General features: G+C 40.2%; 5 protein-coding genes across 12 annotated transcripts; all 5 read right to left on the bottom strand.

Annotated features, from left to right (window-relative positions):
• Positions 1 to 130: 130 nt before the first annotated feature.
• On the bottom strand, positions 131 to 7,093 carry LOC147209980 (E3 SUMO-protein ligase ZBED1-like). 6 transcript variants are annotated; one of them, XM_086130048.1, is made up of 4 exons: positions 6,869 to 7,093; positions 1,481 to 2,219; positions 1,333 to 1,389; positions 1,098 to 1,240 (listed from the first exon to the last, which is right to left on the bottom strand). In XM_086130048.1, the coding sequence occupies exons 1-3, from the start codon at positions 7,075 to 7,077 to the stop codon at positions 1,354 to 1,356; spliced, it is 984 nt and encodes a 327-aa protein (XP_085986174.1). In that variant the 5' UTR covers positions 7,078 to 7,093; the 3' UTR covers positions 1,098 to 1,240; positions 1,333 to 1,353. The 6 variants fall into 6 exon arrangements, 5 of the variants coding, with proteins under 5 accessions (XP_085985889.1, XP_085985817.1, XP_085986174.1 ...); XR_015102926.1 differs by having other exon boundaries at positions 1,196 to 1,240; positions 1,301 to 1,389; XM_086129763.1 differs by having other exon boundaries at positions 131 to 1,240; positions 1,301 to 2,219.
• On the bottom strand, positions 4,494 to 6,163 carry LOC147209981 (uncharacterized). The gene has a single exon (XM_086109610.1). The coding sequence runs from the start codon at positions 5,967 to 5,969 to the stop codon at positions 4,494 to 4,496; it is 1,476 nt and encodes a 491-aa protein (XP_085965736.1). The 5' UTR covers positions 5,970 to 6,163.
• A 674-nt stretch (positions 7,094 to 7,767) lies between the features above and the next one.
• Positions 7,768 to 11,366, bottom strand: snrpg (small nuclear ribonucleoprotein polypeptide G). The gene is made up of 4 exons (XM_086129581.1): positions 11,244 to 11,366; positions 10,988 to 11,010; positions 9,501 to 9,625; positions 7,768 to 7,953 (listed from the first exon to the last, which is right to left on the bottom strand). The coding sequence occupies exons 1-4, from the start codon at positions 11,273 to 11,275 to the stop codon at positions 7,903 to 7,905; spliced, it is 231 nt and encodes a 76-aa protein (XP_085985707.1). The 5' UTR covers positions 11,276 to 11,366; the 3' UTR covers positions 7,768 to 7,902.
• A 784-nt stretch (positions 11,367 to 12,150) lies between these two features.
• LOC147209978 (uncharacterized) lies at positions 12,151 to 14,767 on the bottom strand. Of its 2 annotated transcripts, XM_086129392.1 has the most exons (3): positions 14,617 to 14,767; positions 14,410 to 14,466; positions 12,151 to 14,265 (listed from the first exon to the last, which is right to left on the bottom strand). In XM_086129392.1, the coding sequence occupies exon 3, from the start codon at positions 14,064 to 14,066 to the stop codon at positions 13,410 to 13,412; it is 657 nt and encodes a 218-aa protein (XP_085985518.1). In that variant the 5' UTR covers positions 14,067 to 14,265; positions 14,410 to 14,466; positions 14,617 to 14,767; the 3' UTR covers positions 12,151 to 13,409. The 2 variants fall into 2 exon arrangements, with proteins under 2 accessions (XP_085985518.1, XP_085985586.1); XM_086129460.1 differs by lacking the exon at positions 14,410 to 14,466 and having other exon boundaries at positions 14,617 to 14,761.
• A 173-nt stretch (positions 14,768 to 14,940) lies between these two features.
• Positions 14,941 to 25,985, bottom strand: tbc1d22b (TBC1 domain family, member 22B). 2 transcript variants are annotated; one of them, XM_086129192.1, is made up of 14 exons: positions 25,726 to 25,985; positions 24,385 to 24,441; positions 23,958 to 24,150; positions 23,030 to 23,153; positions 22,097 to 22,264; positions 21,947 to 22,017; positions 21,716 to 21,844; positions 21,248 to 21,313; positions 20,563 to 20,677; positions 20,214 to 20,320; positions 20,066 to 20,141; positions 19,748 to 19,875; positions 18,936 to 19,031; positions 14,941 to 17,789 (listed from the first exon to the last, which is right to left on the bottom strand). In XM_086129192.1, the coding sequence occupies exons 1-14, from the start codon at positions 25,779 to 25,781 to the stop codon at positions 17,661 to 17,663; spliced, it is 1,515 nt and encodes a 504-aa protein (XP_085985318.1). In that variant the 5' UTR covers positions 25,782 to 25,985; the 3' UTR covers positions 14,941 to 17,660. The 2 variants fall into 2 exon arrangements, with proteins under 2 accessions (XP_085985318.1, XP_085985400.1); XM_086129274.1 differs by lacking the exon at positions 24,385 to 24,441.
• Positions 25,986 to 26,437: the final 452 nt, after the last annotated feature.

Here is a 26,437-nt window from a genome sequence, read left to right as displayed (position 1 = left end):
CACACCGCCACTGAGTGAGAACCGACACCACGCTGCCCACTCCAAAGTTAAGGCGATGGCTACACCATCAGCGACTTGAACCTGTATTATTTAGAGAAGGCCATAACAAGAAAAGAATAATATCAAAGGAAACTGGAAAAACCATCAATACTTTAATAAAACATGGGACATCCAAGTTTATGTATCCAAATTACTTTGAGGATGAGCATGGTCCTAATTTTACTATGACTGATTCTATTAATAGCTTCAATATTTTTTAGGGTGAATGTTGGTACAGAGCTGGCTGCTAAAATGTTAGATCATATTACCTTTCAATGTGGTGGTGTTGTACATAGTCATCCCCCGTCCATGTTCTTGACGGCAACTTGTGAACAAGAAATAACTTATAGAATGCATAAAAGTAAAAGAAAACGGCCTACTGACAGTTATGATATGGATGTCATTAATAAAAACGGTTATAATATTTATTATATATTTGTTGTGGGTAGTAGCTGAATCCACAAACTTCCAAAGGTACCTAGACAACGACGGTAGGGCGATGGAGTTGTGAGTTTTGACACATTTACAAAAGTCGATGATTACAATGGAGAAAAGTCAACAGATCAACATGCTCAGAACTAAGACTTGCCCTCCGTCTTGAGACGATGTTCCCAGTAGCAAAAAACAAACGCTCTGATGGCGTCAGTGTTGCTGGGATACCCAAAAAAGGCTTGGCCAGTTTCGCCAAGGTTGGATATCGTGTTTCGTTCGTTCTCCACCAAAGCAGTGGATTGTCCTTCTTGGAGAGAGGAAGCTCTCCAAAATACTGCAAGACTTCCTTCTGCACCGCTTGACTTAGCTGCTGAGCCTCACGCTCCTCATCACTGGCATCCGAATCTGATGATGAGCCCAGAATAGTGTTGGCAAATGACCCATCCTTTGGAGCAAAACGGCTTTCTGATGTGGCAGTGGCTTCATCTTCACTTATATGTGACTGTCTTTCTTCCTTTTTGAAAGCTAGCGCCATGGATTGAATTGTACTCTGAACCTTGAACACATCTTCGGCGGGCAAGAACTTCAGTTTTCGAAACCTTGGGTCCAAGGCAGCAGCCAGGAGGACAGTGTTCGGAGCTTCGGGCTGAAAGAAAAACAGTTCTTGCCATCGCTCCGTAATCTGCTCTGCCACTTGAGCCTGGAATTCCTTCACTGATGCGCTTTCAAATGCTGAGCTCAGTGCTGCTTTCTTGAGGTTGTGCACCAGCTGTGGAAGAGAAGAGAGAGTAACATACCGTTCGCCATGCAGAAACTCGGTCACGCTTACAAACGGCCCAAGGACCCGAGTCAGCTCCTCACTGAGGTTCCACTGTTCTGGCTTTAGATCCAGGTGATGGTGTTTGCCACTTGAATTGACTGTAGGATCAGACAGAGCTGCAGTCATGGGCCATCTTTGTCCAAGGAGCCTGGATAGCATGTGATAGGTGCCGTTCCACCTCGTACTTACGTCCCGAATCAACATTAGAGGCGGCATTCCCATTTGTTTCTGCATTTCTTGAAGCTTGGCACAGGCCAGTTCGCTCTTCTTGAAGTGTTCGACCAAGCTTCTCGCAGAAGCCACACAATTGGTTATGGTTTTACTGTTTTTCAGCGTGCTCTGCACAATGAAGTTCAGAATGTGCCCGGAGCACCTCACAGAAACCCAGCCATGTCTCTCCTTTAAAATGTTTGCCGCTGCCACTACAGTAGCCCCATTGTCATGGACAACTGCCTTCACCTTTGGGAAGGGAATATGAAATTTGTCAGTGGTCTCCTCCAGACAGTCCGCAATATTGGCAGCTGTGTGATTCTCTTTGAGAGGCACTGTTGTTAGAGAGAAGGACTTCATCTCCCAATCTTCTCCCAGGAAGTGACATGCCACCCTGAGATAGCTCTCTGTGCCCATACTCGTCCAGATGTCTGTAGTCAATGCAACACTTTCAGTGTCCTGAAGGACCGTTTTCAGTTTCTCTGTTATTTGTTGGTGCTTTTTCTCCATCAGACTTTTGAAATGAGGTCTTGCTGGCATGCTGTACTTCGGGTTGAAAGCTAAAATCATCTTTTTAAATCCCTCGTCCTCCACCATGGACAGTGGACGCATGTCAGTGACCAGCATTTTCAAAATGCTCTCGGTTAGCAAGGCAGATTCTTCAGCGGTGCATGACGGAGCTGAGCGAAGAAAGCAATCCATTGGCCGCTGTGATGTGCTGGGGAAAAAAAGTATATGAATATGCATAGCACGTGTCATTTGTCACATTTGGTGCCTCAGCCAAACACATTGAAACATACAACTGCGAATGGGTGTTAATGTGGGAAAACGCGAAGCTACACACATCATCATCATCATGGTTGTATGCTCAAGGGAGTAGGAAGAAGTAAGTAACTTATCTAGTCCTACCCCTTATTTTGTAACAATTTGATTTGATCATTTTTCAAAACAAAGAAGAAAATCTACATATCATCAAATGCTTTTACCCTTATGTATACTATACTATTCTATTTATACACCTTTTGGTGTATAAATAGATAAATAGTATAAATAGTATCATAATAGTATAAAATAATAAAAATAGTATAATAGAATAGTATAAATGTATAAATAGTGTTTATATAGTTCTTTCTCCTTTTGTATTCCAATTTTCTGATATTCATTATAGTTTTCATTTCTTGAATACAATTGATAAGTTGATCAAATTCAAAACAAGAACAAACGGTTGTCTTACTATATTTTACATGTATATCAAATTTATCTTTTTAGTTCTGATTCATGTAGTTTTTTTTGTACTAATTTTTTGAATTTGTTTTTGAACTCCTCCAACGATTTGCTCATTTTCAGGTCCGTTTCAAGCTTGTTCCACAAGTTGACACCTATTACTGATACACACCTTTGTTTGATGTTTGTTCTTGTTCTGGATTTTTTGTATTGTTTTGTACCCCTTAGATGATAACAGCTCTCTCTAATTTCAAAAAGCTGCTGGATATTTTGGCAGAGGAGATTGTTATGTACTTTGTACATTAATTGGGTAATCTTGAAGTCAACCAAGTCGTAGAATTTCATTGTGTTTAATTTGATGAATATTGGATTTGTGGGTTCTATATATTTAGACCTATTGATTATTCTGATTGCTTTTTTTTTTGTAGTTTTAAAACAGGGAGTGTGTTTGTTTTACAAGCTTTTCCACATATTTCTACACAGTAGGTCATATATGGGAGTAATAATGAGTAATATAGTGTATACAAGGAGCTCTTACTCAACACATCCTTCGTTTTGTGGAGTATCCCGATAGTTTTGGATATTTTTTTTTTATAATGTTATCTATGTGTGGCTTCCAGGATAGTTTTGTATCTATTACTAGTCCAAGAAACTTATTTTCATAGACTTGTTCTATTTCAATTGAATTTATCTTTATTTTAACTTGGTCTTTGATTGGTCTTGTGCCAAAGACCACTAACTTTGTTTTTGTTAAATTTAAAGATAGTTTATTTCTGTCGAACCCGTTTTTTAATTTTGTCAATTCATTTTCCACAATTTTCAGGAGTTGTTTCATATTTTTTCCAGAGCAGTAAAAGGTTGTGTCATCGGCGAATAGGACGGATTTGAGTTGATTTGATACCCTACAAATATCGTTTATATATAAGATGAATAGTTTTGGTCCAATCACTGACCCCTGAGGCACTCCATGGCTAATCTTCAGTAGATTGGATTTTTTGTTTTTGAACTGCACATACTGATATCTGTTTTCTAAATAACTTTCAATCCATTTATATGCTGTGCCTCTGATGCCATATCTCTCTAATTTATTCAATAATATAGTATGGTCTATAGTATCAAAAGCTTTTTTTAGATCAAGAAAAATCCCGACTGTATATTCTTTATTATCTATATTAGTAGCTATTGCTTCCACAAGCTCCATTGCTGCCATTAAGGTGGTCCGTTTTTCTCTGAAGCCATATTGATTTTCATTTAGTAGCATGTATTTACATATGAAGTTGTCAAGTCTGCGAGAAAATAATTTTTCTAATATTTTTGAAAATTGTGGTAACAGTGATATTGGTCTATATTTTGTAAAGAATTGTCTTTCCCCACTTTTAAAAATTGGAATGACTTTGGCTGTTTTCATTTTTGATGGAAAAATACCGTCTTTAAATGACAGGTTGCATATGTATGTAAAGGGTCGCACTACAAATTCTATGATCTGTTTTACTATTGACATATCAATATCAACATCGAGCGTGGGTTTTTTTTCTCCCTCTCTCCCTCCCCTGTGGTTTCTTTCTGACCTTCGGGTTGAGTGAACGCTGGCGCGTTTTGGCTGCCGCTGCTCAACCTGTATTGTTTTGTGTTTTTTGTTATTGTAAAGTGTCCTTGGGTGTCTTGAAAGGCGCTTATAAATAAAATGTATTATTATTAAAACAGTCAGTTGACCTTTTACTTTGATATGTTTTTACAATATTTAATATTTCATTTTGAGTCACAGCAGTCAGAAACATTGTGGAAGGATTTTTTTTTTGTATTTATCTATTTCAAAAGAATTTATTGGATCAGGAATTTGTTTTGCTAAGTTACTGCCGATATTTACAAAATATTCATTAAATTCATTTGCTATTTCTGCAGTTTCCTCAATAATGCTATTTTTGTCTTTCATAAAATACTCCGGATAATCTACTTTATTAGAGTTATTTCTAATTACATGATTTAAGATTTTCCAAATTTCTTGAGTGTTGCTTTTGTTTTGTTCTAATAATGCATGAAAATGGTCTCTCTTGCTAGTCCTTATAATGTTTACTAGTTTGTTTTTATACGTCTTATATTTTGTTTCGGCTTCTTTGGTTCTGGATTTTAGAAACGATTTGTATAGATTGTTTTTCTTTTTACATGCATTTTCTATGCCTTTTGTTATCCATGGCTTACTTTGTTCATTTGACTTTCTGGTGACTTTAATTACTGGGAAATGTTTTTCGTATAGGGAGGTTATGGTTGACTGAAATGCATCAAACGCAGTATTTGGGTCATCGTTTGTGTAGACCTCAGACCAATTTTGCTTGTCTAGGTCGAGCTTGAAAGCTGAGATGGAATGTTGGGTTCTGAGTCTTATTTCTGATGTGTGAGTAATTGGTATAGTTTTTCTATCGAAGTAATTGTATAGGACTGCAAAGACCGGTAGATGGTCACTTATATCAGTTATGAGGAGTCCACTTTCCTTTTTATGTTCAATCTTATTTATAAATATATTATCTATCAATGTGGCCGTATCAACTGTTATTCTGCTGGGTCTCAGAATGACTGGGAAAAGACCGTTGCTATACATTGTGTTTATGAATTCTGTTGTTTTTTTGTGTCCATTTGGGTTTAATAAGTTGATGTTAAAGTCGCCACATATTATTCGAGTTTTCTTGTCATTTGAACAACTCAGCATATCTGTCAGTTTTTTATTAAATGTGTCTAGACAAGATCCTGGTGTCCTATAAACACAGCTTATAATAACATTTGATGCTTTTTTAATGTGTATTTCAAGAGTTAGACATTCCATTAGATTCTCGGTTGTGTTCGTCAGGCTCTCAAGTTTGGTGCATTTCAGTGTTTTGTCTACATATATTGCAACTCCCCCTCCTTTTTTGTCTTCCCTATGAGTTGCATACATTTCATATCCATCAATTTTCATTTCACTTGTTTTTTCATCATCAAGCCAAGTTTCTGTTATGGCAATTATTGTAAATTTATTAAATGTAGTCAAATATTCTTTGATTTTGGTGAAATTTTTATAAAGACTTCTACTATTTATATGTATCACTGAAAATGTATTTTTCAGTCCTACATTTGTGTTGAATTGCTTATCAGTGTAATAGTCTGAGTTTGTGATGCTGTGATTATGGTTGTAGAAATTATTGTCTGGGTCCAAGTTGTTCTCTGGGTCGAATGTCTTGTGTTCAGCGTAATCAAAGATTTTAAAGTCCATGTTTGTGTTGTTTGTTTCCTATCTCTATTTAGTCAGAGTTTTTTCTGATGGTAATCAGCTCTCAGCATGTTGAAGTCGAGCCCGTTGAATTGGAGTACTGGTGCGGGGGTGGACGATGAGTTTGTCGTGCCTCAAGTAGGCAATTTCCCCTCTTTCACGTGCCGCTTTTAGTTTTGGAAGCAATTCTTTTCTTTTTTGACGTACCATATCTGTGTAATCTTCATTAATGTAGATTTTGGTACCTTTTAAGTATTTTGCTCTCTGTAGTATCTTTGTTTTGTCTTTATATTTTTCAAACTTCACCACGACTGGCCTTGGTCGAGGTCTTCCCGATTAAGGCCAGTCGTGGTGAAGTTTGAAAAATACTACCAAACAAAAAGGTTGTTTTCCACACTTGTGGTCCGAAGCCCGTCTTTTTTTAGGAAAGCAGCCCATGTTTTATTGTTGATTTCTAAAGAATCGGAAAATTAAATTGTTTTCCTGGTGAAAGAAGAGACTCTCGTCTTTTCATGTGCTGCGTGCTTTGACTGTCAATATAACCCTATTATGTGGGTCTTGAAATATCAGTCAAAACACTCTAAAACGACCGGCAACGTGGGGAACTCGGCTTTGAAAACGGCTAGCGGTGTATCAATAAAGTTTATTAGAGAATTACCATGTTGTGGTGGTAACCAAATTTACGGGGGAGAGGGGGTGTGTGTTTGTGGGTGCTGTGTGCACGCATGCGCGTGAAAGAATGAAAGATGAGTGTGGGAAGGAATTATTTTGGTGTTCGCTATTTAACTGTCTTGCAATTTAACTGTACCAACACGAATTCCACAAACAAGCTACAGCGAACAGGATACATTCCAACAGGCAGGCTAACGGAACGAGCTAATATCATGTTGAAGTTATGATACCTTGTATCGGCGAGGCTTGTTGAGCTGACTTTAACAGGATGCTTTCGGATCAGATGTTGTATCATCACAGATGTGCTATTGTGAAACGCCAGTTCTGCGTTGCAGTACACGCATTGCACTTTTCGGTCTTCTTTTTTCAGCTTGAAATGATCCCACACTTTCGACATTCTCTGTCTTTTATGGGCTGTTTCCTGCTGAGACTCCGCCATTTAGCCACCTGAATGCAACACGCCGGATTAGTGTAAGCGTCGACAATTACAGTCCGTGTGGGAACATTTTCCTGGCGCAAAAGGTGGCCACCTAACACGCGAAAGGAATTAAAACGAAGCCTCGAGGTTTCTACCCAGTTTTTTTTGCAACCGCATTATTGGAGTTACTCGCGTCTGCCCGGTACAACTATTTACATCATCCACTTGATTATTGTTTATCTATCTATACCCTACAATTGTTTTTCATTCATGACTGTAATTCTCACGTTCTCTGCCACATTTGCGTAACTTCACCAGTGTAGCAATGGATCGAAGACACCATCTTCGCTGCATTTCAAACGATGCAGCTGTTAGGTAATGGTGATTTCATTTAGAACAATGCTGACAGCTGAATTACTCTATCCAGCCTATAGTTGCGATGATGCAGAAAACGTTCGTATATAAACACTTAATAAGTGAAGCATTTATGTCATGTATTTTAATCAGTCTGTCATATTCTCTGGTAGTGATCTTCCCTGCTAAAATATGTTAATTCCCCAAATCTGGTCAAAATTGCAGTTTTAAAAAGTTACATTTATGCATTGCACTACCTGCGCCATAGTGCATTGTGCACTACAGTTCACAAGCGGGCAATGAAATAACACTAAATTTCCATATTTTAGAGAGTAAATTCAACATAAGCACACAGACAACAAAGAAAATGATTTATTCACAAAACCATAAAACGATGGACAATTTACACAATTCAAAGACAGTCGTGTTGCTTCAGTTAAACGTGTAAAAAGAAAAAAAGGGTCTCCACAGACAAGCGCCCTGCAGCCAATCTCATACTCTCTCCAAGGCTTCCAACATGATGATGCTGTTACCTCGAATGACCTAAGACATGAAAAATGAAAGGTTAGAAATTTAAGCAAGTGAGATAAACAACAAAGACCGGCCTTTGTCATCATTCTGGCACCAACTTCATTATTGCCTGTATAAACTGGTCAAACAACACGATTTTCCCATGGCATGTGGTGTGTTAAGAGGCATTTATGCCCTGATCCACTTGGGAAATGTTTGGGACAAAAATAACCATTAACCCGTTTAAATAACCATCATCAGCTTACAGTTTTAAGATAGTAGTAAACCCAACTCTCAAGAAACACTACAGCTTGTACCAGCATTCCTGATGTGTGTATATGTGATAGTACAAATTAAAATGAAGGTGGTACTCTGGCCTTTAACATTTTTACCTGGAAATGTTTAGAGTACATTCAAATGGGACCAGAAAGTACATACAATGACAACATGGGAACTAGGAATAACATTTCAGAAATAATAATCTCCGGGGCGTTTTACAAATGTTCAGTCTTAAAGGGGAAATCAAGTAAAACATTTTTTTCAATATGTTCTGTGCAGCACCATTAGTCTAAACACTCCATGCTGATTAATACTGCATTGACGGAATATGAATTCAACGGCAAAATCCACTTTTTTAAAATCCATTTCAGGGGGCGGCCGTTTTGCCACTTGCTGTTGACTGAAAATTACATCACAGTCGCTCAGGACTCGGGTAACGACCAATCACGCCTCACCTATGTTCTGAGTGTGGTCATTGGATCTTAAGCCATTGACAAAAAAAGTAAACCTCATGAAAGTCGGTTGGTATAAGCAAGTTTTGATTTGTTTCCAATGCACAGTAGAACCTCGCTTTAACAGATTTCCGGTTTTCTTTACCAAAAAACGTTGTGCAGTTCACTCAAAATGTCCCTTTGTACCTTAGGTGTTAAAGTCTTGCAGTGATTCCAGAAGTGGCAGCTGTTGTTTACTGCGCTGAGGCAACACGGATTGTGCCACTGTTGTCACAGACAAAGTATAGATCCGGCTAACAGATGTGACTATGTGGTGGCCATGTTGTCAGTGGCGACATTCCCATCAAAGTCAATGGAAATTAGGTGCACATCGCAAAAGGGGCGCAGCTCAAAAGGAGCACGTCATGTCTACTTATTAATTTGGCTGCCGTTTAGTCAAGTGCTAATCATGTACACGTCTCGAACATGCCATTGTGATATTGGTAAAATATACATTTGCTTTATGCCAAGCCCTTCTTGATGACATCCAATCGTAACGGAGGTGAAAAAAAAAAGGAAGCACGTTAACCTCGCAGCTCATGAGTGGTAGGCTTGGTACTACGACACACAGTACATCTGATTTAGGGGAGCAGAATGCTCCTGCAGCTACAATCTTGTGATTGTAGCTGCAGGAGCAACCCAGATAGAACCCCTCGCCCTCTTGTGAATTCACAATCAACCAAATTTGTCTTTATAATAAAATGAATGTAACAGCCATCTGATTACTACGAAGGAATATTGGTTAGCGCTTCGTCTTTGAGCAGGCATATGACAATGACAAAGGAAAAGGAAAGCTGGATGGGGACTGACCACCATGCCGATGGTATGCTGTTGTCCTCCCGGTCCCATTTCCAGACAGTCATCCACCACCAGGTTCATAAAGGGGTCAAACCCCCGAAGGATGCCTTGCACATGTCTGCCTCCATTTAACTTAACTAAAACACACGACACACAGAGACAATCAAATGCATTGATCAAATACTTGGTGGATTTTTTACATTGTCATCATCACTAAATATGCTTACAGTGTAAGGGGGGGGGGGTGTTAATCCTTTTGTATAAACTCGGTGATACAGTACAGTCTGATCGTCTACAGTGCTGTGAAAAAGTATTTGCCCCCTCCAGATTTCAGTTTTTTTTTTTGCATACCGATCACACACAAAGGTTTCAAATCATCAAACCAATTTTAATATTTGCCTCCTTTGGCAGCAAAAAGCTCAAGCAAATGTTTCCTGCAGTTGCAGATAATCATGCATAATGATCAGGATGAATTTTGGACTTCAACAAGACGCGTGGGATGTCTGACATGAATCGCTCTCAAGATACCATGCCACAGCATCTCAATCAGGTTGAGGTCAAGACTTTATACATAAATTTGTACAAAATTGGAGAAGATTGCAAAAGTTATCTGTAAAAGTATTGGAACCAACCACACTGTACAAAATTGGAGAATATTGCAAAAGTTATCTGTAAAAGTATTGGAACCAACCACACACACAAATCAATTACATGCTTTAAGTTCCTCTCATGTGGAGGAAAAATGGCACAGCACACCAAAAACAAAACCTTATCCCAACTGTGAAACACGGCGGAGGTTGCATCATGGGTGAGCTTAGCTACCTCAGGGTCTGGACAGTGTGCTACCATCAATGGAAAAAGATTTCTCAGGAAAACCTGTGGCCATCAGTCCAACAGTTGAAGCTCAAAAGTGGAAGGGTGTTGTAACAAAACAATAATCCAAAACACAGAATTTTCCACTTACTTGTTACCTGTCCTGGAAATGTTTACATATATATTTATTTTTAAAATGAAAAAAATAAAACTGCGTGTTATCAATTTATGCACTCTTTTTATTCTTTTGATTTAGCTGAGGACCATATGTTATGACCACTTTATGCAGAAATGCATGAAATTCCAAAGGTACTGTAAGTCACACTGCCCGTTATTTTTTTGTTGACAGAAAAAATGAGATTTTAATTTGAGGCTTCTTCACCCTGCCATACTGTGTATTCATGTTAAATTTTATAAGTATGTTTTTTTTTTTACCGCAAACTAAACCAAGAAGTGTTTAACTCATTCAGTACCAGACGATTCTAGACCCCTTTTTTTGAACCCTAAGTCTTGGAAAAATTAAAAAAAAAAAAGTATCTGGGGTTGAACGTGTGGAGTGTGAAAAGACATGTCTTTGGGAGTGAATGAGGCCCCAACGAACGAACACCACTCTAGGAAAAAGAACCCGGGAGACAACATTTTTGACAGCAAAGTCGAGTGTAATAAAATCAACGAGGCGGACTCACGTGAAAGTTTCTTGTCCATGAACCTAATGAAAGAAAAAAAAATTAGTTCAGGTACCAGACGCAAGGGTTATTTGGGTGTATTACACATGCCCAGCGAAGATATACATTGTAAGCTAATACAGGCTAACACACATTGGCTTTATCTCGGTAGCTATATTTGAAATGGCGCTCTTGCGTCGCGGTCATTTTAGACGAATACAAACTTCTATTCAAAAGACGAATGAAACACAAAACCTGCTTTGAACATAGTACTTACTTTTTCAGCTCAGGAGGGTGTGCTTTGCTCATTTTGTCTTTTTTGCCTCGACAGTCGACCAAGAATCGTGGCCTTTTCGTTTTAGACCGGCAAAACGTGCACTTACAACCGGAAGACAATCTGTTATTTCCTCGTCTGAGTATAACCACTGCTGGTAATACAAATCAAATTTGAACTACTGCCCTCTTTTGGATTTTAATAACCATTACACATTTCCGCCACAATCCAGCGGTGGTAAACTTTTGTCCTCGAGGGCCACATTTACGGGACGTAGAAGAGATTTTGGAACTCGAGGGGCGGGAAAGCATATAGAAATATTTAATCTAAGTTTTATTTTGCCAGACATTTACATTACTTTACATGGCGAAAGTGGAGAAATCTGCAACGGCCTGGGGGGAACCAATTTCCCGTCCAGTACTATTTGTGCCCATGGCCGCAATAGTTATGAACTGACGGGCCATTTGCTCATTCATAGATGGGGGGACTATGTAAATGTCGATTGATTTATATCAAGCACAGTAGACAACTGATTAGCAAGTTTGCCCGACAGTGCAGAGGTGCAGGGTTTGATTCCAGCTCCGGCCTTCCTGTATGGAGTTTGCATATTCTCCCCGTGTCTGCGTGGGTTTTCTCCGGGCACTCCGGTTTCCTTCCACATTTCAAAAACATGCATGGCAGGTTAACGGAACACTCTAAATTGTCCCTTGGTGTGACTGTTAGCAGGAATGGTTGTTTGTCTATGTGTGCCCTGTGACAGGCTGGCAAGCAGTTCACGGTGTACCCTGCCTACTGCCTGAAGACAGCTGGGATAAACGGATTCGAAAATGGACGTGTGGGTGTGTGTGTATGTATTTGTTAACATTCAGCGGCTATTCCATTCTTAATTCTACATACATGGCACACGAAGTCTGAGGTAAAATCAAGGTTTATTAGAAAACATGCAATAAAATGAAAACAGTAGCTGGAGAGGAAAAAAAACCCCAGTCACATTCAAAACACCAAATCACACATGTGGTTTGATTGACAGTCTGCAGAGCCAGATACAAATGTACACCACTGAGTGATTTGTAAAATATAGAAATATTGAATATGGAAGCCTCCATCATCTAACCAAACAATTAAGGTGCCATTTTTCCTGGGGTTTGTACATCTTCAAATAAACCGGCCCCAAACCTATCCGAGATTTGTGGGGATACATAGACCAGTGAGCGACCAATAATGTACATTCAACATGAGAAGTAACTGACACATTCTTCAAAATAGCTGATCATCAATGCAATGGGTCAATATCACAATGGAAGTGCCTTTAGTGCCCCTATCAGAATCACTAATGAAAACATAAAATGTAGCAGAATACCAAATCTCTGGTGCCTTATTGTATACGTGGCCCAAACCATATAGGCAATGGTTACCTTGCTGAACAAAAATATTCAGCAAGGTAACACTTTGCCGTTGGCTTACTGCATTGTTTGCTTGGGTGAATTCATAAACCTGTGTGGTAGCTTGACCAATACAGATTTCTAACAGGATAACATTTACCTGAAGGGGCAGTAAAGTCAAACATTTTCTATGCAGCCTGATTAATCTTGGGTTGTAGAAATAGGAACTAAGCAGCAAAATTCACCTGTATTTATCCCCCTCAGGAGGTGGCCATTGTGCCACCCCCTGTCAACTGGAACTGACATTACAATTTCTCAGGGCTCAGGTTAGGACCAATCATACCATGATTGTGAACATGATATCACCAAACAGGTGAGCCATGATTGTTCGTTACCTGAGCAACTGTGATGTCATTTTCAGGCGACAGCATATGGCAAAATGGACACCCACTGAGATGGACTTAAATGGATGCATTTTGTTGCTTAATTAATATTTGACAAATGCAATATTAATCAGTATGGGCTGTTTAGACTAGTTGGGGGGCATAGAACATATTGTAACGCCATTTTTTAAATTTGACTTCCCCTTTAAGACAATGAATATGAAGCTCAATGCAAAAAGTTAACTTTTTAGGCATGAAATTAGGAATTCCGAAAGGCACCTTATAGTGATGATGACTCTTAATATGTTTGCACCTGTTTAACATAGCTACCGGTAGATGTGTGTGCACTTCCCACTCGTCATTCTACGTCCAGTTCCTCAGGCTTTGCTGGCCTAATATTTGCCTCAGCCCTCCTCTTCATCCCTGGCTTGCAGGTGCTCCTGACAGTGCTCAAGGAAGGAGTCCAGTGCTGAGAAGCCCTCCTGACAGGGTACACAGTGATAGAAGCGTTGCCTCCTTGACGCCGGCCGCTCGAAGGTGTCCATCTTCTCCGTGCACACACTGCACTCTCTCCTCACCATAGATGTGTTATGGAGCTCCACGTGCTGCCTCAGCTGTGACTGCAGAGAAAAAACCTCCGTGCAGGTGGGACATGGGAACTCCCCTTCTATGTCCACATCGTCCTCCTCTTCCTCCTGTCTAGGCCTCCCTGGACCGGCCCGCACAGTCTTGCCCTGAGCAAGACTGCCTTTAACTTTATTGTATGGTCTGTGCTCTCGTAACTTGGTCGTTTTCGTGTCGGTTCCTGTGCCCTGACCTTTTTTGATCGCACTAAGACATGCAGTCGCAGTGTAGTGTGCATTCAGAGACAGATGATGGAAGAAGAGCCTACCGCATATTTTGCATGGATAGGCACTTTTCCGTCTGCGCTTGCCTGCTGTCGACTGAGTTTCACTCACTGATGTTCTCTTCGTACGCAATTTTATGTTGTGCTTCTCTTTCCTGTGCATGCACATCTTAGATGTATGCCTGAAAACCATGCTGCCCGAAGGACCACTCATAATCTGTTTTTTGAACAGGATTAGTGAATCGTCAACATGATCAGATCCACCGATCTGAGGTTGGTCTTCTGGCGTTGTTGTCTTGCCTCTATGCGGACGGTTGTTGAACAGAACTGTGTCAGTCTGGGGGAACAAGTCTAGCCTCTGTCTTTTTGCTGCTGAACAACTTCGGAGCCCTTGTGCGACTCCATCCGCACACCTGGTGAGAATACAAAGTCAGACATATTATCTTGACAAAGACGTTCTCTTAGAAACTCTGAATTAAACAATAAACATGATGTAAGTAGCCACAGTATTAATGACATCAACTAAGTTGCACTGGATCTTAGTATACGGTGCTCACCAAACTTTCTAGCTTCTTCCTCTTCCACATGACATTATTTATTTCAAGTCTCAAAATCTGCAATGCAAGAAATATGAGTTCACAAGTCGAGCCATACGCGTTTTAAAGACCGCTCGTCTGGTCACTTTGCTACCACTAGCGTGTGGCTAACGCTATCTGGGCAGATATATTGAGAATAAACGGCATTTACTACCAAATGAAACGTACCTTAATATCCAAAACACGCGCAGTTGCACAGCTGAACAGTCTGCAAGAAAACACGGTGACTCTGTTTGATATATGAAATAAACACGTCTTCGGCGACCGAAAACGACGCTAACGTTCCGGCAAACATGAAATGAAAGTTTGAGGGGGCGTTACCCCTCTGGACGGTTTCTGTGACGTCACTGCTTCCGAACCGACCGGCGTCTGGGCCAGGACGCTATTTTGTTTATATAATTAATGTGACCCTTTTATTGATTTACCAGTTGTGAAATCACCCATACCATCAATACATAAATGCAAAATGACCACACAGGTAACACGACTGGCCTAAATTAAAATCAATCGTTTAATATAAACAAGGAAATACTGCAATAATTAAATTGGTCTTTTAAGGCTTAAGTAAAAGTCAGCGAATTCACCTGCGTGTATTGACCCAAATAAAGATTTGGCATTGATTGAAACAGAAACAGACATTCATGAACACATTTTGATTTGGTCAGCAAGTAGACAAGACAATAACACCACATAAAGACAAAAATAAGAAAAATAAATCATGGAATGATAACTACCTTGAAGGGAGGCATGACGGGGGGTGGGGAGGGCGTACCTGAATGAATAACATTCATTGGTAGGGATTAATTTTTTTAGCATTGACAAAAATAAAGCAAAACAGAAAGAAAATAAATCAATCAACTGTACTAACATTTCATTTCATTTAGCTACACAGGTATTAATGAGCGACTCACCGCCCCCCCCCAAAAAAGTTTGCAGTTAACTGATATTAGAAAAATCAAATGATTCCTGAACACTAACCACCTTTTACTGAATAGCTGCCATAACAGCCAGGCATCAGGTCCACAACAAAGTCGACACTAGCAACATCACCACTATTTACTTGCTCAACCTTTTAGTTGAAAAAAAAAATCAAAATTTAAGAGATTAATGTCCCAAAGGCTTGAAACTGTTAAATCAAATTAACATTTGCTGTTAGAATTATCTTCTGCAATGAAAATGTGACAAACTACCGACCAATTTACATTCATTCCCAAATCTCCTGGATTATTTTGAAAAGCAGATACAAGAAACACCTGGCCCAAATGAAAACAAAGCAGCAGCAGGACTGATGACAAAGCATTTTTGAAACACCATAAACAACAGGAGTACAGTACATTACGGCGTCACATATTCGGAGCAGCGTTACACTGCTTCCACAGAACTAATTCAAGTACAATAGGACTGTACTTTGACAAAATTAAATTGAAATACTCACAGTACTCTTCAGTACGATCAACTAAATTACTTAAACATGTGCCCTGATCTCAAAAGCCAACAGGGCTAATGTAGAAATCCTGGCAAAAATTATGAAACCACTGCTCCTGGATGACGATCATTTGTATATTTAATTTTGAAGACCTATCACGAATGTTTCACAAAACAATTTGTACTCAAAATGCCACACTTGAGGTTTAAAGAAAGTTGTACTCAGTCAGGATTTTTTGTTTTTAAATGGCAAGTGTGTGTGTGGGGGTGGGTGGTTACAGAACTTTTTTTTTGTGGAACATCCATGAATAGCTTTTTTTATACTAAATTAATGACTGATTTGCTCGTCCATCAGGACGGGTGATTCCTTAATTTGTGCCAAGGGTTGTATAGGAAGTCATGTGATCTAATACAGTTGGAAACTGTCAGTATATGCATGGATGTACTGCTGTTCCCACAGAGATGTTTGGCAAATATTTACTGAGGGACCAAAACAGAAGTCCAGTGGTTAGCACGTCGGCTTCACAGTGCAGAGGTACCGGGTTCGATTCCAGCTCCGGCCTCCCTGTGTGGAGTTTGCATGTTCTCCCCGGGCCTGCGTGGGTTTTCTCCGGGTGCTCCGGTTTCCTCCCACGTTCCAAAAACATGCATGGCAGCCTGATTGAGCACTCTAAATTGTCCCTAGGTGTGAGTGTGAGCGCGCATGGTTGTTCGTCTCTGTGTGCCCTGCGATTGGCTGGCAACTGGTTCAGGGTGTCCCCCGCCTACTGCCCGAAGACGGCTGGGATAGGCTCCAGCACCCCCCGTGACCCTAGTGAGGATTAAGCGGTTCGGAAAATGGATGGATGGATGGGACCAAAACAATGTAAACATGACCAATGATATCTCTGTGGCTTGAAACTAAAAAATTCTTGGAACTGACATTCCAGTATAATACTGTAGGCCTATATGAGTTTGGGAACCACATGTTGTAGTTTAACGACCACAACTGAAATATCAAAATTGACTATTTGAAACCAATGTCGTAATCAATCATAAAGACCAACTAAAACATAAGTGCTAAAGCTACATTAGCCCGATGGTCTCCATTTTCCTTCAGGCAGTTGGAGGTCCTAACAATCACAAGTTAACCACCTACCGGTATATATATTTAAAAATATATATAATAAATTAGTCCGCTTCTCTTAGCTTGTATACGTGTAAATGGAATTACACAAAGTACATAATTCCAAAATTTACCAATCTTGAGATTCCTCTTTCTTTAATTAGCTGATTGTGCATTGCAGATAATTGTAACCCTCCATTCATCGATTTTCTATTCCGCTTATAAAACGTATCTCAAAGTTTGGAGTGACAGGGGTTTTATGCTATTTTAAAACTCTTTACAGTGTTTAACTACTCTGATGTATTAGACTTCATGATCCTAATTTTCTAGCTCACAGCTAATATTTAGTACTTATTAAAACAATAACTTAAAAAAATCTGTAAAAATATCATTTGTACACCATCTTAAAAGGATGACACAAAATACATTCACCATCCTTTAAAATCAAAATGTTCTGAAAACATAAACAGGAGAAACAATCAAGAGCTCCATGAATGGAGTAAGATGACAGGTGTGTGTGCTTCTATACTGTAACAGTCCAGTGTTAAATTGCAAAGTAGAATGGCAACATCATTTCGTATCCACCATCGAGTCCAAGTGTGACCTTCACCATGAGGAGTCAGTTTCTCAGGACGTTGTGGGCTGATCAGAAGGCTCACTGTGTGCTCTGTACAGAGGAAGCCTATCTCTTGTAGTGGCTAGGCGCATCTGCAAACATGTACTTCAGTCTGTACGCTTCAGCCAGAAGAAGGCCAACTTCTTCGTTACCCCAGTGGATTGTGGGAAGGTTCTGCAATAGTATAAGTAGGCCCTGAAGAGCAAAAAAACATCAATGATCCAGAACGAATATCTTTATTAACTGACAATGTTTTATAATCGCTCAGAATTATGAACCCGTGAGGTGGCCCGAGGGCAGGGCTGTGCACAGAATATTCAAAATCCAATAAAGAATTCAAGTGCTTTAATATGGAAGCAAAAACATGTGACATAATCGGTACTAGTCTCATTCGTTGACCTCTTTTTACACCGCAAAAACTGGAATTTTAACAGGGTTGCGAGTCCTATACAATGCTGACTTGGCCAATGAAAACCCAAAGTGTTCTATTTATGCATTTATTTTTATAAATCGGCTGACGGGGAAAAAGGTTGTAGTCTTGTGAATCAGTTTCAATGTATCTGCAAACGTTTAAAAAAAAAAAAGTGTATTTCATCCTCCTGGAGCTAGCATTTTAAAAACCCTAAAAATGATCTTTTTTAAACTGCGTCCCAAAATGGTTAATCTCAAAACGCTGCCTTCACGTTTCTGTGTGGACAACACATATGCATCCTTCCTCAAACCATGTCATGGTTGTTCCAGTTCTCGCGTGACCAAGCACAAACACAGCCAACAGGTAATTGTTCCGGCAGAAAAAACCTGAGCATGATGGGGCTTTCCCAACAAAATCGGCATATAAATCTAGTACACACAAAGGCCTCCTCTCTTCCTCTCTTCATGTTCACGGCCAATGTTGTGAGTTTGTTTACATGGGACGGTTTCTCATTCTTGGTTTTTGGTGATTTCTTCTGGCTTACAGTGCCACATAGGCCTGGCATATACTATTACATTGCGTCCGTGTTTCCACGTGGACACACATTTCTTGAGACGATTCAGTGTTTATGAGGTTATTATTCTTACTTTTTTTCAAATAAAATCCGGCTCTGTATGGCCAACTCCTAGGCTGACCCCGCCCCTCAAACAGTCTCATATAAACGGCTAGTCATACAGGAAGAAGACAGAGAGCGACATGATCAGATCATTAGACAAATGCTCAAATTGTCCAGATGAAGAGTCAGGTACTGCACTTTTGGTGTCTGTTTATAAATCAGAAAAAGCTCAAATAACTGGTCTTTGGGTGTCTGAAATATTTTAAAGGACAAAAAGAATCTCACAAAAAATTGGCCATAAAGATATTCATACCTGAAAGTCAACCATGGAGAGTATTTCTTTACGCCACTCAATGAGGAAAGCAGCACAGACATACAGGTGAAAGTGGGAGAACCCTTCTGCTTCAGCCTGTGCAAAAACAACAACAAATGAAATGAAAACCTTTCATTTGAACTCCACATTTCAAGATTAATAATAATTGAATCTTTTTCCCCATAAGGAGATGTTTTTTAATGTAGCTTTCCTTGCTGTACTTGATAGCTATGGTGGGTGGTGGAATTTTGTCATTGGAGCGATAACAATAAATAAATAAAATAACAAAATACATAAATAAAGTACTAAAATATCTAAAGTAACATTCATTTGAATATCTTTTTATTATTAATAATAGTCTTGAGAAATGGGGAAAGTTTCCGTCAATGGACGGAGCCACTATAATAGGCCAAAGCCGGACAGGAAATAACATGGGCTTTAACCATAACCCCAATGAAATATTATCGGCTGTGGAATTATCGCCCAACAGTGCTCAATACCTGTACTTGTATTGCACACGTCACACCTGTAATGAGAGCCCATTGGCCATGTTCTGTGCGCTGAAACTGGAGGTATGTCATGACGCTAGAGACAAACTAATCAATTTCAAAATCTATAACTGTATTGCATTTATCCTGTTCCTCTATAAATACATGTACCGGTACATATACCGGTACTTTCAAATACTTTTAGGATAATATTTAATTTTCATTATTATTATTTTTTCTTTGTGCCTTTAAAGGGTCCTCTATTGATGAGACGCCAATGATAGACAGACTCCATTCAATTATGATTGATGACGAGTATGTCACCTGGTAAGTATCCCAGAGGCGGATTGTGCAGCGCAGTGGTAGCTCCCTCATCAACAGATTGTTCATCCACCGGAAGGCAAACTGTAGATATTCCACCTCATACTTTTTGAAATGATTGTGAATGTCCTCTGAAGGCAGAAACACACAACGAGTTCCATTACAATGATACTTTCTTACCTTTCAATATGAATTAGCCAGTAAGTGTAGTACTGAGGTTCAAAGAAAATATTATGCAAGGAACATGCTCGACTGATGAATGCATTTATTACGGGTCTATTTTAATACAGTGAAAGAGTGGCTGATGAAGAATCAATTTACCGTCGATCCGACTGACAAGCTCCTCTAGAGCTTTGACTTTGTTCTGGATTCCTGGCTGAGCAAAGGTGTAATTGTCCTAAAACAACAGCAAATTCCATAACCAAAGCAAATTCAAAGAAAAAGAGAAAATACAAATGTGTGGGCAGACCTGTATCCCGTCCAGTAGTTTGCTCATACACCAGAAGCTGTCAGCCTCAATGTTTCTCTGAATGTCAAGAGACAGAGCAGCCACTTCAAAGTTTTCCATGTCCTCCACTAGAAGAACAAATGACACCGAATGACTCCAGACCGACCTCCCTCAGCTATCTAAATTATGACATTAATTGACTGAATAAAGTCATCATGAGAAATGTATTCGAATGTGGTACCATTTTAATAATAATAAAATGCATTTTAGTTGGAGAGCAATTTCAAAGTTCTGCACAGATAAACAAAATCAAGTATAAGTACAAATTCTAGGTAGAGGGTTGTTCAGATTGTCCCCACAGGTAACTTACTGACAAACTCAGACAGGAAGACCACAAAAAAGGGCGTGACAAGATCATTGATCCCCTGGACGTAACCACTGGCCGGGTGTCGAATAGCCCAGATGAAGAGGATACGTTCAAACACCTGAAGGAGAGACAGATGACAATACTATCTGAAATAAAGTTGTGTTAGGAGTTAGATTTTGTTCATTCATGATACATTCGAGAACATGTGAGTGGAAATGGATCCATCAAACGTTTTGGATGGAGCCTTTTCTGTTGCTGGTCCCTCTCTCTGGAATGACCTCCCACTGAACATTCGGCAAGCCTCCTCGCTGCCCATCTTCAAAACCCTCCTCAAAACTCACTTGTATTCTTTGGCATTCGACTCAGCATGACTTAGATTTGTTCTTGGTTTTACTGTTTGGTGCTTTCTACCGCCTTTATTACCGATTTGTCTTACTGTTTATTGTGCATGTTAAATTGCTCCACGTACAGCACTTTGTATGCACCGATGGCTGTTTGAAAGTGCTCTATAAATACTGTTGACTTGACTTGACTTATTTGTGAGAAGGTGCCATGAATGTGTCATGTACAGTATTACATTTTAACAAGTGGTTTAAAAAGGGTGGGTGTGGTCTATCACATGTTTGCTCAAAACTCTTTATATACTGTACATTGACAGGATGATCCAAAAAGTGTTTTATTTAATTACCTCTTGCACTACAGGCTGCTGGAATAATGGAATCAGAGGGTTGGTCCTTGGAATGTCAATGTGAATCTAACGAGAGGAATCAAATATGCGCACACTTCATTCATACAGTAAATATTACAGATGCACTGAAATAAAAAATTCTTGGCCGAAACCGAAAACCGCAAATGAGGAACTCAAGGCCAAAAACCAAACCATAGAAAGAAGCTATAGTGTAGTACCATAAAAACCTAACATAAATAAACAAACAAATTAATAATAATACTCAGGTAGATCATTTTCTGCCCTCTGACAAATTTGTCAAAAGCTACGTTCATACTGCGGGTCAATTTGGATGTGATTTTTTAATTAATTTTTTCATCTCAATGTGAACAATACAATTACGATTTGTTCAAATTCAGCCGATGCTTCTTTTGTATGTGCATATGTTGCTGGTCACTGGCATTCTCTAGCAGCCCAGGTCAACAGTACCTGTCGGTATGTGTCTTTGTAGTGCTCATCTGTTCTGGAGTGGTAATATTGCACGATGAAGCCAAAGTATTCCTCACGCTTTCTTTTCAGCACAAGCTCCCTGCGCTCCTTGTTGGCTGGCAGGTAACCCTGTTTGGCAGAAAGGAGCAGGGAGGAGAAGGGGGATAGGTACCTCAAAAGAAGCCGAATTACCATTTCTACGACCACACAACAACTTGTAACGCCTCTTACGGAGAGGAGCCTCCATGTGATTGGACGGACTTCCCTCGGTATGCCTGACCAGCTGTGCTTTCGCAACTCCTCTGAAACCAATTAGTACCATCACAGTCACTCCTATACCCACGATGACTCATTACCACATAGACGGAGCTGGCGCCCTACCAAGGTCAGTGTTGGCACTAGCCAGCAGTTGCTTGAATTTGTCCAGCCGGCTCTTTTCCCGCACTGTCATGGGAGGGGCTCCTGATGCGTTCTGGTCTGAAATGCGAGCCACCAGAGGGATGATGGGTCGAATCGGAAGAGACTGCTGCTTCTGCAGTGTGGAGCGAACTGTGGAAGGTCAGACATGCAAATGCCCAAGAAAATTGTTTAGATAAGAAATGGCAGATGTTTTATGTGACTAAATAGGACAAATATTAAGGACATCCCCTGACGGACCGGGAGGGGACATACTGGCATCTGCGTTAGACTGTGGGCAGAATCGTAGCGCACCTTTGAGCCTCCGAGACTAAGCAGCCCTGCGTCCTCCAATGGGCCATCTTATATGATGATGATGATAGATTTAATAAACTTGAATACAGAAGGAAAAAAAGGCCCAAATCCCATGGCACACAAAGTTTCATAGTGTAAAATCAAGGATGTCCAAGTCCTCGAAAGCCCCTATCGAGCCTGTTTTACATGTTTTCCTCCTCCAACACACCAGATTCAAATGATCAGTTCACCAGCAAGCTTTGTAAAAGCCCGATAAGGCAATTTGAATCAGGTGTACTGGAGGAGGGGAAAAATGTAAAACAGGCTGGAAAGGGCGGATTTGGCCACTCCTGGTGTACATGTAAGTGACGAAACGGAATTTTATTGAGAATTCAAGAGGAAATTAATACATGTGACACATAAAGTCCCCTTTTGGTGTTTCCCACTAATAGCCAAGCAGGTACCGGTAGATCACTGACTTGTACGGGGCCAAAGATTTTACATTTATCTTTTGCATTTAGTTGTAGAATAAGAATCCAGATGTAATTTTAACATCTTACAATTATGAATTACTGTACCTGCTGGGATGCTCACTGGTTATGCATAACTAAAATAATCTCCTACCTGATGATGTACTGAGGTGGATCTCGCTGTTTGACTTCACCACCTTGCTGTTCACAAGCTCGTGCTCGGTGTCCTCCTCTTTTGTGTGTGACATCCCACTTTGTGGGGCACCAGCCGCATCTTGCTTCTCAAAGGACAAGAAGAAGCAGATCAGTATCCAATCGGCGTAACTATAATTGCCCGATTTAATCACTGATGACTATTCCTTCATTTGTACAGGGTCAGGCAAAATGATCTGACACATTTGTAGGTTAAATGAAATGCAAATAAAATAAACAAAAATGTGTTTTTATTTTCGAATAGTACATATAATGCCACTTCTTTTATATATGGGGTCCGTACTTCTTCGAAGCAGATAACGTTACAGTGACTGTGAACTCTGATCAATATTGTGAGATGCAAGAGACTTTTCTCAGACCAAAAATGAATATGTTATAGACAACGTTTGTGAACGCCTTCAGCAGTGTGTGGACAATATTGGATCCCATTTGACTGATTTAATTTTTAAAACATAATGAAATAGAATGGCATTATATGTACTTTTCAAAAATAAAAGCACCTTTTTTGTTTCTTTACTTTATTTGCCCTTTTATTTAACCTACAAATATGTCAGATCATTTTGCCTGACCCTGTATACCAAATCTTGGAAATACAATCACTAGACTCATACAACTTTTCCCTACGCTACTTTCTACCCTACTCTGTGAAGCTTAATTGGCTGCAAAATTAATTGCAGCCCAGTTTTACAGGAAGTACGCACTGGTACATCGCGTAAAAATGTGATGCAAATTTTCATATATGCTAGCCTGAAATTTTCCTTGGATCTGGTGCATATTATTTAGTTTTGACTGCACATACGCACTTGTGCACCATTTATGCGCATCTATGATAAAAAAATAAGTGCCCTAGCATGACATCGGGTGTCTACCTGCTTCTGGGTGAATGTAGAGTGCACTCCCGAGGGCAGGGAGGAGCACAGGGCGGGGCCACCAAGAAAATCATCATCCTCCTCATCGTCATCAATGTCCCAAGCATCATTTGTGCTCCGAGCAAACTCATGGAAGCTTGATATCTTTTTAGACTTGAGATTGTTTAACTTCAGCTTTGTGTCTTTGGGATACCTGTATGTAAGGAAAAGACAGTTAAAAGAAATGAACCGATATTCACATTTCTAGGTGGTAACAGAATGACACACCAACACAAGATACAAACAGCAGAGGTTCTCCATTAATGTTGGAAACAAAAAGTGGGAAAATATTGGCTGCAGACCAAATCAAACGGAGATATGCGCCTCGATGAAATGCATTCATGGGGACAACATGACAGCATGCAGTCCACTTGCAGTAAGCACTTACGAGCGTCGTAGACATGGGTCAAGAGGAGGATGTTGCGCTCCATAAACAGGCTGCACACTGGACAAGACCACATGTGTACTGCAGACAGGTTCACACAACTTCACAAATACTTTCTGTCTGTGTTCATGCCAAGAGTTACGAAGGAAAGCATCTCATCAGTTATTATTCAAAGAAAGTTGACCGGCACCTGACCCCATTTTTTTTTTTTAAATCAATGATGAACTGTTTTGCAGCTAGTGGTGGCAAATTACGCACATCTTGTTCAGGCCCAAATCTGCCAAGATCCAATTTAAAACACCAGGATAACATTTGAATACAGTAAATAAGATGCAGCGACTAAATAATTTCAAGTGCTACTTGCAGAAAACAACGTTTTAAAGGGTTGCCATAGATCCTTCAAAGCTAATATCAATCTTAATCCATATTTTTGTTACTCACTCATACTAAACGCTTCACTGCACGTGGGTGCAAAAGGTCCTGGTCGCCTTTCGTTTAAAGGACTACAAACCTGTTAGCTTCGTTCACTTAAATCAACTTAAAGTAAGCCCGATGGCCGAGACCTGGACAGACTCATGATGTGACAATGGCAATGTCTGTGACTTGTTTTATCGGGAGAAAGCCAAGAACAAGAGTAGTCGCTGAGTGTCCTTGGTCAAACACCCTGGATGTTTGGGTTTCAAGTCTTTACACCGACTTTAGTGTTAGTGTTAGCTTGAGTGTGCCTGCTGGAGTGAAGAGACAAAGGCAGCTACACCCTTTTATTTAGTGCAGATCCTCCTCTCTGTCTGCCTTGGCCTCTGTCGTGACCGACAGTTATATGTCTTATCTTTATAAACAGAACAGTTTGTATTTATGACAAACAAATTAGCTGACTGGCTCTCCAGGTCAAGTGATGATGACAGTTGGAGATGGCTACGACTAGTTAGCCAAAACTACCCAGTCAGTGCTAGCGAACGCTAGCAGGCTGCCGGCCAGCAAGAGCATATGGCAGGCAAGCGGTTAGTGACAAAACCCGTAGAGATGAAAGAGACTGGACCCTGTAAACGGATGCCAGGGGCTCTTTTTAAAATCGATTTAGACAAACACGGGCAACACGACGACAGAAAGCGTAGAAAAACCTCATGGGTTAATGAATTGAACTCGGCAGCCAAGACAGCTCATCCGCTGCATGTCACCGCCGTACTTTCATAAACAGTTGAAAGCATGAAAGCCAACCAGTGGACGTTATATTTCAAGCGAGTGTTATACACACTGTAACAGTGTGCTAGATGCTACACTGATCGTAAACTGCACAAGAATTACAAGTCATTGAACAAAAGAACAAGTGGGGGAAAATCCTACCTTCCTGGAACCTTTGCATTTTTCCTCCAAAAATTGATCCTGTTCTCGGTGGCCATACTCTTTGAAGACAGCCCACCCTTAGGTCGACATTGACACCGGCTCCCCGCACCAAGCAACCATGAGGAAACCACTTCTATCAGCCATTGACGATGACTCGGTTCCCGTTTGCGCAATCTTGGCTGGACAGTGGAAAACCTGTTCAGTTTTAAACGCGGCGGTGTGGAAGGTACGAGGGGATGGAAGTCGCCATCTTGGCACACAGTAGCTGAAGCCAGGCTTGCGGTTGGTGGGCGTGGCGAACAGGTGCAGCACAGGCAGCCAATGGAAGACTGCGAGGGAGGGTCCTGGATGGCGTTATAAACGCGCAGATAGCCAAGAAACGTTTTAGAAACTTTGTTGTTGTTGTTGAACTACTGTGGTCCGCGTTCAGAATGCTCAACCGCTTGCGTGTTGAGTGTGTGTGTGGCTTTTACAATCAGGTAGGGATTACAAACTTTGATTAACAAAAGTCGTAGATAAAAATAACGTTGCTTATTGTAGAGTCAAGTAAATCCATCCAGAGAAGCTTTCAGAGCAAAATCGAATATATTAGTGGAAGAGGTGAGGCGCAGTGATAAAAGCCCCCCCCCAAACAACGGAGGAAAAACAGAACAAATTGGTAAAATAAATCACAAACCATGAATCAAAACCTTTCTTCTGCATTTTGGACAAT

Source organism: Hippocampus guttulatus, chromosome 1 (assembly GCF_054856545.1).
Source record: "Hippocampus guttulatus isolate MCC_2025c chromosome 1, RoL_Hgut_1.0, whole genome shotgun sequence".
NCBI lineage: Eukaryota > Metazoa > Chordata > Actinopteri > Syngnathiformes > Syngnathidae > Hippocampus > Hippocampus guttulatus.
The sequence above is the reverse complement of the archived record's forward strand: the minus strand, read 5'-3'. Positions and strand labels throughout refer to the sequence as shown.

What these genes read in the sequence shown, in the direction of transcription:
- LOC147209980 (XM_086129691.1), bottom strand. Translation starts at nt 7,077, where the DNA reads ATGGCGGAGTCTCAGCAGGAAACAGCCCATAAAAGACAGAGAATGTCG. An exon ending in ACAAGCCTCGCCGATACAAG is followed by an intron (nt 2,220 to 6,868) that starts GTATCATAACTT and finishes TTTTTTCCCCAG; the next exon opens with CACATCACAGCGGCCAATGG.
- snrpg (XM_086129581.1), bottom strand. Translation starts at nt 11,275, where the DNA reads ATGAGCAAAGCACACCCTCCTGAGCTGAAAAA. An exon ending in CATGGACAAGAAACTTTCAC is followed by an intron (nt 9,626 to 10,987) that starts GTGAGTCCGCCT and finishes CGTGTGTTTTAG; the next exon opens with TTAAGTTAAATGGAGGCAGA. An exon ending in AGCATACCATCGGCATGGTG is followed by an intron (nt 7,954 to 9,500) that starts GTCAGTCCCCAT and finishes TTCATGTCTTAG; the next exon opens with GTCATTCGAGGTAACAGCAT.
- LOC147209978 (XM_086129392.1), bottom strand. Translation starts at nt 14,066, where the DNA reads ATGAGTGGTCCTTCGGGCAGCATGGTTTTCAGGCATACATCTAAGATG.
- LOC147209981 (XM_086109610.1), bottom strand. Translation starts at nt 5,969, where the DNA reads ATGGACTTTAAAATCTTTGATTACGCTGAACACAAGACATTCGACCCA.
- tbc1d22b (XM_086129192.1), bottom strand. Translation starts at nt 25,781, where the DNA reads ATGGCCACCGAGAACAGGATCAATTTTTGGAGGAAAAATGCAAAGGTT. An exon ending in AGCAGCCTGTAGTGCAAGAG is followed by an intron (nt 20,678 to 21,247) that starts GTAATTAAATAA and finishes TCTCTCCTTCAG; the next exon opens with GTGTTTGAACGTATCCTCTT. An exon ending in GCTTGTCAGTCGGATCGACG is followed by an intron (nt 19,876 to 20,065) that starts GTAAATTGATTC and finishes TTCTGCCTTCAG; the next exon opens with AGGACATTCACAATCATTTC.